The sequence below is a fragment of the Agelaius tricolor genome, unplaced genomic scaffold (genome assembly GCF_023055355.1).
Source record: "Agelaius tricolor isolate 1412-34295 unplaced genomic scaffold, bAgeTri1.0.p SCAF_8, whole genome shotgun sequence".
NCBI lineage: Eukaryota > Metazoa > Chordata > Aves > Passeriformes > Icteridae > Agelaius > Agelaius tricolor.
The window spans coordinates 42,443,025-42,457,571 of NW_027269268.1; the positions used below are offsets into that span (position 1 = coordinate 42,443,025).

General features: G+C 35.4%; 1 protein-coding gene across 1 annotated transcript in view; it reads left to right on the forward strand.

Annotated features, from left to right (window-relative positions):
* The window catches only part of ARAP2 (ArfGAP with RhoGAP domain, ankyrin repeat and PH domain 2), a 271,525-nt gene that overhangs the window by 238,590 nt on the left and 18,388 nt on the right, over positions 1-14,547 (forward strand). The window contains exons 42-46 of the mRNA XM_071432570.1: positions 896-1,043; positions 1,743-1,811; positions 4,045-4,119; positions 5,164-5,281; positions 9,740-9,868. Of these exons, the coding sequence (XP_071288671.1) occupies positions 896-1,043; positions 1,743-1,811; positions 4,045-4,119; positions 5,164-5,281; positions 9,740-9,868 (539 nt within the window). The remainder of the gene's footprint in view (positions 1-895; positions 1,044-1,742; positions 1,812-4,044; positions 4,120-5,163; positions 5,282-9,739; positions 9,869-14,547) is intronic.

The window sequence follows — 14,547 nt, forward strand, 5'->3', positions numbered from 1 at the left end:
AACATAACTGATATGAAAACTTTACCATAGGGATAGGAGCTAAGAAGGGCCTAATTTCTTTCCACATTTTGTTTGATCTTTGATCTCAAGTTTGTGGGATATACTAATATTTCATAATACAGTGAAACTGTGTTTGGCATTGATTTGGCCTCACCTGGAGCACTGTGAGCAGTTCTGGGGTCTGCAGTTAAAGGATGTTAAGGTGTTTGAGTGCATCCAGAGGAAGGCAGCAATGCTGTCAGAGGGCTGGAAGGAATCACCTGTGGGGAGTGGCTGAGGACTCTGGGCTTTTCTGTTTCACAGAAGAGGAGGCTGAGGGGTGACCTTATTGCTCTGTGCAGCTTCCTGAGGAGGGGAAGGGGAGAAGGAGGTGCTGGTCTCTTCTCCCTGGTATCTGGAGGTAGGGTGAATCATGGAAATGGTTCAAAACTGCATCCAGAGAAGTACCAACTTGTCATTAGGAAGGATTTCTTACTAAAAGGGTGGTCAGACATTGTAACAGGCTTTTTAGAGAGGGTGGATGACCCAAGCCTGTCAGTGCAGTTGGACAGTGCCCGTAGCAACATGCATTGGCTTTTGGCCAGCCCTTAGGCAATCCAGCAGTTGGAGGACTAGATGATCACTATAGGTCCCCTCTAACTCAGGTATTCTATTCTGATTTTATTGTTTTCTATTCTAAGTAGTTTTGATATCACTTGAAATGCAGTTAGAAATTTTTCATTTCTGTAATGAGAAATAAAGAGTATAAAAAATATTAAATAAATAATAGTACATGTTTTCATTGCATTTAATGTAGTTACCTTTTTTTTAAGTGCTCTCCATATTCTGTAAAGGAGCCTCAGGCAATCAAAGGAACAATGAAACTATCTAGATATGTTTATTTTTCCTTCAACAGGGTGCAGAAATGTTCTGAAATTAACCAAATGAACCCTCAGAATTTAGCTGTGGTCTTTTCCTCATGCTTATTTCAAACTAAAGGCCAAACCAGTGAAGAAGTCAATGTAATTGAAGATCTAATTAAAAATTATGTGCAACTTTTTCATGTACGTATCTTTATATGTATCCTAACTACTCAGATGTTAGAGATTCAAAAATATAAAAATCTGCTTTAAAATGGTCTTCCTGCTAGTTCAACGATCTGAGGATTTACAGGGTTTTTGAACTTTAATTCAGTGGATGTTTTTCTTGTCCTGCTTTAAATTTTATTTCCCAGTTAGTTTAGCCTGTGTAGGAATGACTGTTTATGGGATGCTGTGAGCTACTGTTTTCCAAAATGATGCTCATTCTCCTTGCTGGCAAAGGCTTACTAAATTTAGGATTTTTTTTTATTATGACTATTAAAAATACTGCTTCTAATCCAATTTTACAGGCCTGATGAGAACTGAAGCATGGAAGGATTTTGTGTTCTTAATCTCTGAGCTATGATTATGTTTTGTTCCGTAGACCCAGAAATAATGTTCAATCCAATTGGATAGAAAAGCTACTACTAGCAGCAATTTATATTAGCCATTTTGATTTGGAGTTGACTATGCCACTGTAACATTTTTCTGCAGTTTTTCATTGATTCCTCTCTGTTTCAATATATATTCCATGAAGTTTATCATAATGAGTCCCATCAATGAAGAGCTGTTTCTGATTGATAGAATATTTTGCATACCTGCTTCTTTGAGAACATGATTGTTGGTATTGGCAATTGTTTCCATAACTATTATTGATCACTCCAAAATTATTTATTTATACAGATAAATGAAGACCAAGTCAAACAAATGGACATAGAGAACAGTTTTATAACAAAATGGAAAGACACTCAGGTAAGTGTCCAGTTAGGCATGGATAAAGGGGAGTGAGGCCTTAACATCTCTGTACATTGGTGTGGCTGCTCTTCTGTTCATCCCTGAGACAGCATCACCCCAGGCACTGCACAGTTGCTAAGTCATGCTTGAACCAGATGTGAGATAAAGTGGCTCAGCTCACCTTCTTGCTCTCTTCATCAGTTCTCCACAGCAGTTTGCCACAGGCTTCCAGTTAGGGTTAAAAGTATTGATGTGGTGCAATTGAGTGATGTAACAACAGCACTGTAATCATGTAAGTGTCATGGGTAATTGGAAACTTAGTCCTCAAGTAGCTACAATTAAGAATTGTAAGAATTCTTTACATTTAATGACTGAGAGTCTGACATCATTGCATCAAAATGTGTGCATATAAGTGGGAAAATCAGTGATGTAGATACTTAATACTTTGGAATATACAGGTTGCCACAGTACTATTATCTCTGGTTATGCAGAATGTTCAGAGAACAACAGAACTGAATTTCTGCTGAATTCCTCAAAGTTCACATGTCTGAAATGTCACTGAAGTTCTGTTCCAGGTGGCACTTCATTAGTCGCTTTTCATTTTCTGTCCACCATATACTTATGCCAGCTGTTGCAGTAATTTACATCACATTTTCTCTCCATACGGTTGTTTATGTGAGCCCAGTGGAAATCATGTGTCAGCTTCATTCTTATTTCCAACCTTTTTCTGTAATATCATCTGAAAAGCAAATTTTATAACTAAATGAGCCTTTTTGAGTCTGTGCCACTATAATTAAGCCGCTTTCTTCAAAGTAGCTTTGTAATGCTTTTCCTCACAAATGTTTCCATTAGTTTTCTATTCTCAAAGACTAAACTAACTTAAAAGTTGCTGGTTTTCAGAATGTGAATGTTCTTTAAAATTCAGCACTGCCAGTTATTTTTCTCTAGAAATGTAATCTTAGCTTCTGTAAATTGGTCAAAATGTATCCCAAAGCTCAACTGTTTATATGTATATATATGTGAATATATTTATGTTTCTATATATTTTTCTTAACCTTTTCCTCTGTTTGTAGTAGTATGTAAATAAGTAGGATCACTATCAATTCTCAAAAATAAAGACACAAATTTTTATCTTAGTGTTATTTGATTATTAATTATTTATATTTGCCTATTAATAGAATGGTACACCTTCTGGTAGTCCCTGTTTCTGCCTTAATTTTTCTTCCTGTGCTCTGATCATCACTTATTTTTTAGGAAATATTTTTTGGTACTGGACTGAGATGAATTGCAATCTTTTGAAGGTGCCTATGACTATACTAAAAGGGAATTAGAGCAGGCAAAATGTGAGACATTTTTAACTTCAGAAAAATAAAGTAATTTCTCATCCATGAAAATAATTTTATTGCCATAGATGAGCAAACCTAGTTAGAATGGAAAATACTACATCCCTTCTCATAAATCATACTTTTCGTCATGATCATAAAATGTTGGATTTACTGCTTTCTAATTTCTTTCAGAGCTTTTTGTTGTTAGACATTTTTAAATAGCATTTGTTAGTCTTGAGCACATGAAATTTATATATGTCATAAATTTGCTTTATCTGATTATTCCACATTAGCATTGTGTGCAAAGTCTAACCTTTTCTCCAACAAATTTGAAGAGCTATATTTAACAGAGGTTGATATCAAGAGCATTTGTTTTAATTCCTTCTTTAATTAGGTAATGACAAGTTTTCATTGTGATTAAGAATCATAAATACACTATTTGTAGTAATGAATTTTTTTTTTTTAATATGTACACATGGCTGCGTGGCTGAAATAGTCTATTATTTGTAATTTTTCATCTCACTTTTAACTAAGTCATTTTGGGGTTACAGTCCTTTTTCATTGTTTTAAATTCTATTAATCTGTTTTGATTCTGAAGTGAACCTGACTAACCTCCAAATCAGAGTTATGGGTCTGGCAGTTTAAGATACTGAGAAACACTCATGTCTTAAACTTTGTAGTCTTAAATGGAAATTTAAAATTTCCACTTATGCCATGTTGCCCTTAATTCTTCTGCACTTTGATGTATATTTGTAAATTACTGTTAATTTTGTTTGGTATGATTCGGTTGGATTTATTCAGGGTTTGGATTTTTCTCCTGAATCTGTGAATTGGTATTTTTTTCCTTACACTAGTTAAATAATTGTATTCTCCTTGCTTAAAATGTTTATTTTTAACAATCAAATTTTTTAATTCTTTCTTTTTAGGTTTCCCAGGCTGGAGATTTGCTTATTGAAGTTTATGTGGAAAGAAAGGAGCCAGACTGCAGTATTATAATCAGGGTTAGTGTATAAAAATGATACAGTGATTTTTATGAAGCACTTTTTCTTGAAGTATATCACATTTATTTTAATACATGTTTTTATATAAGTACACAATGAAAGTTTGAGTTTATGTTTATCACTATTCTTTTAAATATTTTGCTTTAAAATTTGCTGTGTGGCCTAAATTATGTAAAAACTGATTATAATGCACTTTTGCATCTTTGAGAAAAATTTTAAGAAAAATGATACAATTTTAAAGTGGAGATGTCCTGCTTTAGTTTTGCTGTAGTATGCAGCAGTGTAAATTCTCCCAGCTCTACCTGTGCAACACATGAGAACATTAACAAATACACAATTTTATACAATAAATGTTGGTTCTATTTAGTAGTTACGACCATTAAAGTGACATTCCTCCTTTCTTTTTGTCTGTGGCTTTCTTCTTTCTTTGAGTATTAAGAAACCAAAGCTTGTTACTAACTATAATAGAGATTTTTGAGCTTTCTATTTAATAGTGTATTTAAACACCTGCATCTCCATGTAGTGGTGTTCTGTTATTTTTTATTACACCTCTCTGGTTTTGTTTCCTTTTTGTTCTTCTCAGCATATGACTCTCAAACACTTTTGTTTATACATATATGGGGTATGTGATATACATAGATGGACATGTACACATAAAAAATGCTTTTTAAAATAGGAATAAAAATAAGAATATGCATCGCTAAGATAAAAAAATGGTGCTTCTCTAATATTTATCTTCCCACACCCAGGAAGATATATGAAAGCTTTTTTTTTTTTTTCCACATTTTTTGGGGTAGAGAAAATGAATTAAAAGCTACCAAGTTAATAGTCATCTTAAAATATAACTTCAATCTCATGGAAAAGACTAAGGAAAGCCTGTTGGAATCTGATGGATATTTTATGGGTTTCCAGCTCAATGTTTGGGGTTTTTTTCCCTTTTTTTTTTTTTTTCCTTAGGGAAATTGCAGGGAGGAAGACTTTGAAAAAATGTATCAGAAATCAGTAATTGAAATGTATTATAAACTGACTCAATTTGTATTACAGGTATCACCTTTGATGGAAGCAGAGGAATTAACTAATGATGTTTTAGGAATCAAAAACATTATTCCCAGCAAAGATGATATCTGGGCTGCTTTTGAAGTACTTGAAAATGGAGAATTAGGTTAGTGACACTTAAATGTATGTGTGTCAATCAGCTTTTATTATTTTAGTTTTTCAGTACTTAATATCATCAAAAGTTTAGTTAAAGACTTCATGGAAACAAACAAAAAATAGCCTTCATGCCAATGTTTTACATTTGGCTGTTGTGGGATCTGCACGATTTCTTTCTTCACTTTGCCAGAAATGATGTGATGAATTGTTTTAAACTACTTATAAATTGAGGGCTGAGAAGGTGTTCTTTATATTACAGTGCTTTGCAGTTCATTAATCATCAGCTACACAAAAGTAGGTCTTACCAGTAAGTCATAGAGGAAAACCCTATTTTCTAAAGAATGTCAGCACTTGATTTTATAAGCAATAATGCTTTCCAAAAAATTAAATGAGAAAATACATGTCATACTTAGGAGAAAGGATCCTTTCTATTTTGCTAATGCAAATGTTTAATGTACATAGGTGAAAAAAGGAGGTATAAAGTATATAACTCTTTACACACTTCAAAGTGTGTTTTTGGCAAGTGGCATTATGGTGTATGTAGCAGAATCTTGAAAAATTTGTTTGAAATATGGTTCTGTTGCCAACAAAAGCAAATGTCACATGGCCACCATATTCATGAATGGTAAAGAGGCTTTAACATTGGGAATACTTTATACGTGCTGGAGCATGTTTAAAATGCTGGAGAATTTTCTTGTTAGAGATAACTAAAATAATGTAAAGTAGTAGGGATTTTGTTAATTAAAATATATTTTGATGAATATTCCCTAAGGTAATTTTAGGGAATTTTTGAAGAATACGTGAAGACAGAAATATGCAACATCTATTTGCATTTCCTAGTAAGTTTCTGGTCTTAACGATTTCCATGTTACAGAGGAGGACTGTGAACTTGTTTATTTCTATAGTGAAGATACCTGTTTTCAAGTCAAGGAAAAAAAATAAGAAAGTGGACAAAATAATATTACTAAATATTGTTCTAATGTTTTTTGTTAGTTTTGTTGTATTTGATTTTCAGATGTGCTTGCAATAATTCTTTCAGTTTTACTAATATTACTTATGTCCTCAGTCTTGACCCTGGCAGTATAAAAACTAGGATGGAAGTTTTTCGCCCTTTCAACTGAAAATCAATTATCCTGAGCCTTCTTCATATCTTACAGTCTGCTGGTGATGCTGTACAGAGGTGTAGTACAGAGTTTGTTTCCAGATTCATAGATGTGGGTGACAACTGACGAAGAATGCCAGTATCTCTTATCTTTAGAAGAGTCCTGATAATTCCTGCAAGTGCAGTACAAATCATATTTCTTTAGACTGAATAACAGAAAAAAATTTGAATTTTATTTTCTTAAACTTGATATATTGACACAGGAACATGAAAACCAAACTAGATATGGCCAAGAGAACATTAATGTAAATAAACAGATAGACCCCACAACAGCTTCTTCATGCATTTAGGTGCAACAACTAATGTTTTAGTGGGGAATGGAAATGTTGTCTGAACTAATGCCTATGGAAGACAAACAAAACTAAGCTAAGAGTGAGACACTATAGAGGCCCTACATAACACAATAAGTATGGGCAGGACATTAGAGTATATCCTACTAAAAGAAGAGTTTCCTACACAAAATGAAATGGCTCACCAGTGTTTTAAATCCAAAACAACCAACCAAAAAGCAAACTAAATTAAGTCCTAATTCATCACGTGACTCCTGTCAGTAGAGACTGTGTTGATGAAGTATGTTCTTCATGGATCCCTTTCTGGAAGAATCAGTGCATCAAAAAAAACTGAATTACTGTTTCAAAATAAAAATAATTTTGTAGTAAAGAGACACTCAGGTAGACTCCTGTGATCCTATGGCTGAATCTAACAGGTTTGCAGAGGGCAAGAGCACAGAGAAAATTACTTCTAGAAAATATTTGGTCCGAATGAGACACCGAAGAACTAAAAGACTACTTGAGTCTTTGCTCCTGCAGGTTGATTCTACTAGTGTCATTTGACAAACACCATGAGGCATTTACAAATTAGTTCAGATAGTGACACATAATGAATGACAGAAAAAAAATTGCATATTTCTTTCAAATATACATCAGTAATCATGGTGTCTTTCTGATAAAAATTAATTTTCTGCATCTGCATTTTTTCCTGGTGCGGTCTGCTACCTGTTCAGTGCATGGTGGTATGAACCCTGAATTTTTTTTAATTTTAAGTTTTTATTTTGTTTTTTAATATATACTGTCAGGAAAACAACCCCTGAGAAAGCAAGAAAATGAGAATCATATTTTATAGAAAGTCAGTTTCTAGTAATAGTTAATGTTGTTTAAAGTGAAAAGGACTGGTTTAGAACATTTACTCGCATATGATGACCTAAGTGAAAGAAAGGGTAATTGAATGTATGTGTTGACTGCTTGCTGTTCAAAATACTAGAATTGCAGTATTAAAAATCTGCTAAATTATTTGCATATAGAAAAGTTGCAATAATTGATGATTTTATCAAGCCTAATGCAAAATATTTATTACCATATGATTTTACAAAACAGGGTGTATATAATTTTTTTTAATAAGTGATTGATGGATAATTTGTAAATGAGGTGTATTACCAGTAAAATAGTTAATGGTTTTCAGCATGATGATTTATGTACCATGTAATCCATGATGACAGATGGTCTTAAATAAATAAAACAGTAGGTGTTTACTGTGAGAGTGCTGGTGTTCTAGGAAGATGTGGTGATTTGCCAGTCTCTTGCCTCTGATTTGTAAAGTTCTTCTTAAAGTGGATTTTCTCTCTTCTACAAAGGCATCAAGTGTTGAAGCTTTATCACGTTAGAGTCCAAAGTTTCCCAAAAATTCAGACGTTTGACCATTTAAAACAAAAGGGCCAGAAGAAGTAGTGATAATAAAGTAGGGGTTGAGCTACTATCTACAAAATGGTATTCTTGTTAGGCTGCTTTGGTGTCATATCTGAATACTGAAATATTTGTATGGGTGGTATCACAGCTTTACAGGTAGCGTAGGTAATTTTGCATCCCAAAACAGCAGTGGTTTTTTCTGTCATGAAAGTGTGTTATTTGTGGCTGCTGCTTTCTGAGGCTCTAGTGTTCAGGTGTTCTAGAAAATGCCTTCTGCTAGACTGTAGTGCTGGAGAGTCCCAAAGCAGCTGTTGACATTTCATATTCATCTACCATAGCAGGAATGAAAAATGAGATTATGGCTGCATACTTTGCCCTTCCGTACTCAAGGGACATGGCTAGACTGTGTGACCCAACATGACAGTGTCATAGGGGTGGGACTTTTCAGGAGCCATACCCATCTCTTCTCAAGACCTGACCCAGATAAATTGGTATGCAAATGGGAACACAGATCATTTTATCTCTCTTTGGAGATAAAATGACATTTGAACCCACAAAGCCATTGTTAAGGCTTTTGTGGATTCGTGAATTACAGCAGGTGCTTGCTGCTGAGCAGAGCCTTCAGGGATGTGAGTGTGTCTTCTCCCACTCACATCAGTATTGCATCAGGCTGTGCTGTTCATGTGACACTCAGATTTCTGCTGGATCTAGTAATGCAGATTTAGGGACAATTTGCAAGACCTTTTCTGCCTTCATTTGGTAGATGAACTGGGGTTTGTATGGAGTACTGGCTGGGCTTTCTTATCACTGCAGTTTTTCAATTCTGTGCTAGGTCTCAGAGTTTCTCTTCTAGGATGGATGATGCCTATCAAAAATGTGTGTTTGAGCATCTGAAGTTTTGCAGTTCACACATACAGTCTAGTCATGCCTTCAGTAGTAGTTTAATCTTGCTTTACTTTTTGTAGAAGATGGAAATACACAGGTGCAAGTTTGGATATCCCCTAGCCACTGCAACAGGGAGAAGATCTAGTAAGACCACATGCTTTTCCCCTCTAGTAAAAAGAATCTAATGAAACCAGGAGTCTGTTTCAGTCTGCTTTGATCAATAACAGACAGTATAATCCATACCAGTTGGAGGCATTTTTTTCACTGTGCTCACTCCAAATTCTTTGTTTCTTTGAATGAAGAGAATTGGTAGTTATGATGTTTCATTTTCATACTGAGCATAGGCCAATAAGGCACAGTATAGCTGAAGGTCTCAGTTCTGTTTGATCATATTTAGGCATGTCCTGTAATTGGTCCTAACTTTTGTATTTAGTTTTTAAGCAGTGCTTTAGTGTCTTTACATTAAAAATTTAACATTACAAAAGAGTCACTGAACATTTGGCTACTGTTTGTTTAGTTTTATATTCATTACCTCTGCAAACACTGCCAGTAAAAGTATTGTCAGTAAAGTGCCTAATTGTCTTATTTTTGAAAGCAGTATTTTTCTTCTATAGTTCAAAGTCAATGAGACCTTGTTGTTTACAGACAAATGTAACTTGTGACGGCCTCCAATATTGTTGGGTTTTCTCTTTTATTTTAATTCTAGTTTTTTGTGTTTTGTTTCTTTGGCATTTTTCAGAACGTCCTCTGCATTATACAGAGAATGTACTAGAACAAGTTCTTCACTGGAGTTCACTACCAGACCCTGGCACTGCATGTCTAATAATAAAGAGATTTCTAACAGCAGACATGGTGAATCTCTACAGTGGTATGTAATTTTTTTTAAATTAAGTTATTTTACATGGAACTATGAGAATGGCAATTGTTTTCAGTGGAGCAAAGTGTCCCAGAACAACTGAATTACTGCTACTTCATAAAAATTACAGATTTACGGACGGTTGTGGTGACTCCCTATGGAAACACAGAGATTATGGATGTTTGTTTCTACAAACTATAAGCTCTCCCATTGAAATATAAAAGTGTACAGAAATTCTGCAGTCAGTTCACACTTTGTGAACTTCTGCTGTGAAGCTTGAAACTGCTCTTATCTAGGTCATACTGTGGGAGTATATTTATATAACTATGGTATGTTAATAGAAATTTCTATTATCTAATTTGATGCCTCCAAATTACAAAGCTAATTTTACGGAATCAGAATATTCTGAGTTGGAAGGAACCCAGAAGGATCATCAAAGTCCTGCTCCTTGCCTTACACAGGACAGCCCCATGAATAACACCTGTGACTGAGAGCGTTGTCCAAACTCTTCTTGAACTCTCAGGCTGATGCTGTGACCACTTCCCTGCGGAGCCTTTTCCATTGCCCAACCATCCTCTGGGGGAAGCTTTCCTGATATCCAACCGGAGCTTCCCTTATACAACTTCAGATCATTCTGTTATCCTTACACTGGTCACCACAGAGGAGAGATCAGTGTCTGCCCCTCTGCTTCCCCTCACAGGGAAGCTTTTGACTGCGATAAGGTCTCCCCTCAGTCTCCTTCAGGCTGAACAGACCAAGTGACCTCAGCCACTCTTTATACTTGAGGGCTTCCCCTCAAGGCCCTTCATCATCTTTGTTGCCCTCCTTTAGACACTCCCTAATAGCTTTAGAGCCTTCTTATATTGTGGTGCCCAAAACTGCCCCAGCACTTGAGGTGAGGCTGCCCCAGCACAGAGCAGACCAGGACAGTCCCCTCCCTTGCCCAGCTGGTGCTGCTGTGCCTCATGCACCCCAGGATAGGGTTGGCCCACCTGGCTGCTGACTCACATTCACCTTTCTGTTGACCAGGACCCTCAGGTCCTTTGCCATGGCACTGCTTTCCAACGTCTCATTTCCCAGTCTGTCTGTGCATCCAGGGTTGCCCCATCCCAGGTGACATACTCATTTGAATGACATACTCAAGCAACTGAATAATTTGGAGGGTATGTGGCCTATAAAAGGAAGCTAACACTTAAAATACAGATCAAGTATATAGTGAAAATATACAGTTTAAACATTACCCCAGTCTATTTTTTTTTCCCACATAACACCTGGCTTTAAGTCTCCTGTGTAGTATGTATTATCTGCTTTGCTAGAAGTAGAAGTTTGGTGGGAGTTCCAAAATTATATTCTGTTTTCAAGCAGTTGAAATCCTGTGTGCTGTCACTGTATAACGTGTGATGGTAACACATGATGGCTGGTTTAATCTTCATCTTATTTTATCTAATGACTCATTCAATTATATCTATCTTTTCCTCTCTTCCTCATACGTGGAAATGTTAATCTTTCCATTCTATATATCTCGTCTTGATTTCAAGAAGTAAAATTTATGCTATTGTGCTTATTCTTCTGAAAGTAATGGCCTTCTTCCTCCATGCTTTATTCCTGTAAAAGTATATTTCACAAATGTGAACAAACCTGAACAAGTGTGCTGTTCATGACTTTTATGGTTGGGTTTCACTGTCAATAAATGTGTGATAGCAGATCATGAATGGAGAGAAATGGCCTACTTCATTAAAAGCTTGATATATGAACTCCCATCACCTCACTGGGTATGTGTTGAGATCAGGAGAGGGAATGGGTCATAAGGATTGTGTGAATCACTGTTCTAAGGAACACTTAAAGATTAGGCTAGTGTCAGTTTATAAAATGTAGTGAAGGAGAGGATCTGCTGCTATTTGCATTCCTTTGTGTCTCCTAGATTTTGCATCCATTTGTTCCCCTAGCTTATTAGAGTAATGGTTTGCATCCATTCCATTCAGTTTGATGTTACTGTAGACACACTGTCTTTTGACTGTTTACATCTAGTGATTTTTTAATGTTTGTTTTAAAATAATTAAGACTTTACCAAATAAATTATGTTGGTTTTCTCAGTGGTTTGAAAAGGAAAATTTCTGCCACATTGCAGACTTACAGTGTTGATGTCTGCAAACTCCATGTGGCAGAGTAGTCTTGTGAATCCATCACTACATAGTGTCAGAATGAGAAAATGTACAGAATGAAGTTACTGGGGAAGAGATGTTCCCAATGTTTAGGGTACAAGGCACGTATGGTTATGGTGGGGCTCTCCATCTCAAAGCACACAGGAAATAGCTGCTAGCTCGAAGGAAGAAGGGGAGACCTTAATCTTTTCTGTCTCTTACACTCTATATGGGAATAACTCCTTGTCACTGAATAATAGGGCTGGGGCCAGATGTCCAACCACTATGATTTAAAGTATGTTTTTAAGAGTGGATTCAGCCCATACAAATGGGCAACTGGGTGGATGGATGTTCTCCTACTTTGCAGTAAAATTAATAGGACTTTGATAATTTAATGTTTATAATTTAATTCCATGAATATTCCTTGCTTTCCTGATTTATGTAATAATCTTAAAGACTAATTGTTATATTCCAGACTTTTTTTTCTGTTAATATTGCTTGAGAGATTTTCATTCTCAGCACTTTTCTCCTTTTTCTTCCTGACTCTATAAGGTTGTTTGAAATAATGTTGGTTCAATAGTGAGCATAAGGAACAGCTCTTTCAGCCTCTTTTCATTTTGGCAACTTAACACAGTCTTCTCTGTCAGTGCAACTTTTCCCATATTCCTTATACATAGTACATTCTTGATTTTGGTACTTATTCTCATCTCGTCCATTTTAAACTATTTTCTCATGTTCTGCAACTGAGATGAGCTCAGTTGTTCAGAGCAGAGTGCTAATATTACCAAGGTTGTGGGTTGGATCCCTGTGTAGGGCATTCACCCAAGAGCTGGATTCTGTGATCCTGGTGGGTCCCTCCAAACTCAGACTATTCTGTGATTCTATAGTCCAAACCTTACACTGAGGTCTAGATTTATGTTTTCTCTTGTATAGAAACCAACTTTCCTTTTCAAGGAAAAAATAGTTAGTTTATTTGTATTGATATGTTTCAGCAAATTTGTGGTGAGTTTTCTATTTTATTACAGTTTTTAGTTGCTAGTTCCTGACAATTAATTCCATAGCTTTTCATGCTTGTTGTAGGAGCACTCTTTCAAGTGCTACTCAGTAGGGCAAGATGTGCACTATATTTTTGGTATAAGAGATACTCAAGGACAGCTTAATTCTATTTCAAGACCCATTTTCTTCTCCTTATCTAAAAATTTCTCATATTAAAGTTTTATTTGTTAGAAAACCAGGTATTATTTATTTGTTAAATTTACTATAAATTCTGTGTATATAGGTCCTTGAAATTTTTCCAGTACAGTGTTGTATAATTTGAGTGGTAAGTATTGATTTCTGAGAACAGGGGCTATTATTCAGAGGAATTCTTTGAAATGCAAGCTTCTAAACCATAGGTGGATCGATCCTACATGGATTAAGTGTACCTACCTCCTAGTTGCAAAGTTCTGTTAAGTTTAGCATGTTTCGTAAAGTTTGTGTCTGAAAAATACATTATGATTAGGGCACATCCCTATTGTCTTAGTTTTATTTAATGAAATGCTGGCTTCTAAAGTATATGGAATTTCATCAGTTTAGAGAATTACTTTTTTCCTCCTTCATAGGAGTGCTGTGAAGTTTAGAATGAGTTTTTGTCATGTTGCAAGCTGTGTGCAGAAATGTAAAGTCTTCCAGCTTGGTAAAGATGTGGAAGTATCCTGCTACTCTCACTAAGTACTCTGCTACTCTAAATTTGTATAGTTTAAAAAAAAAAATAGAAAAAAGTGGTTATGATTGTGTGGATAAAGATTCATATTCTATACTGAACATGAAATAAATATTCTTATCAGCAAAAAGAGAATCAGTTTATTTTTTAACTGTGCACATACATTTGCACTTATAACTGAGGACTTCTAAGTAATTTCTGATTTTAATTGTTGAAATGTATTGATTCTGGATTTAGATTATTATTTTTTGATATTCTATCATGTACTGTTTCTTAATAGTAGAGTTTTGATATCAGATGCTCAAAGTCTAAGTGGAATGTTTATGAAAAAAGCCAATTGACTACTTGGGTAAGAATGAGATTTTCAATACACATTACACCCCTTTTACATCACAGTTTTATTTCTTATCCTGAACCTAATATAGTACAAAAGCCAGTGGTATCATTCTGTGACTCCTAAACAAGTTGGTTCAGTATTTCCTAAATAAATGAATGACTTACAGGAGGTACCTACACATAGCTAAAAATAATAGGTGGTGAAAGCCAATATATGGCATAAGTAGTAGGCTTGTAGTGTTTGGGGGTAATTATTAGCCCTGTTAATCTGGCTCCCTCTTCAAGGTGAAGAGGTATTGAGTGGGATGGAGGAGAAGGCTACATCTGCCTACCTGCTCTCTTCTCATGTCTGCGGTCTGCTTCCAGCACTCTTTACCTCAGGGAGAAAAGAATACTTCAGAATTCTGCTGAATTCTGTGTTCTGTTATTAAGACAGTAGGAATTACTCTATTTTCCTTTACTTTTCCTTTTGCTGGGGAAGAATACTTACTGGGAAAAGCTGACAAAGTAGT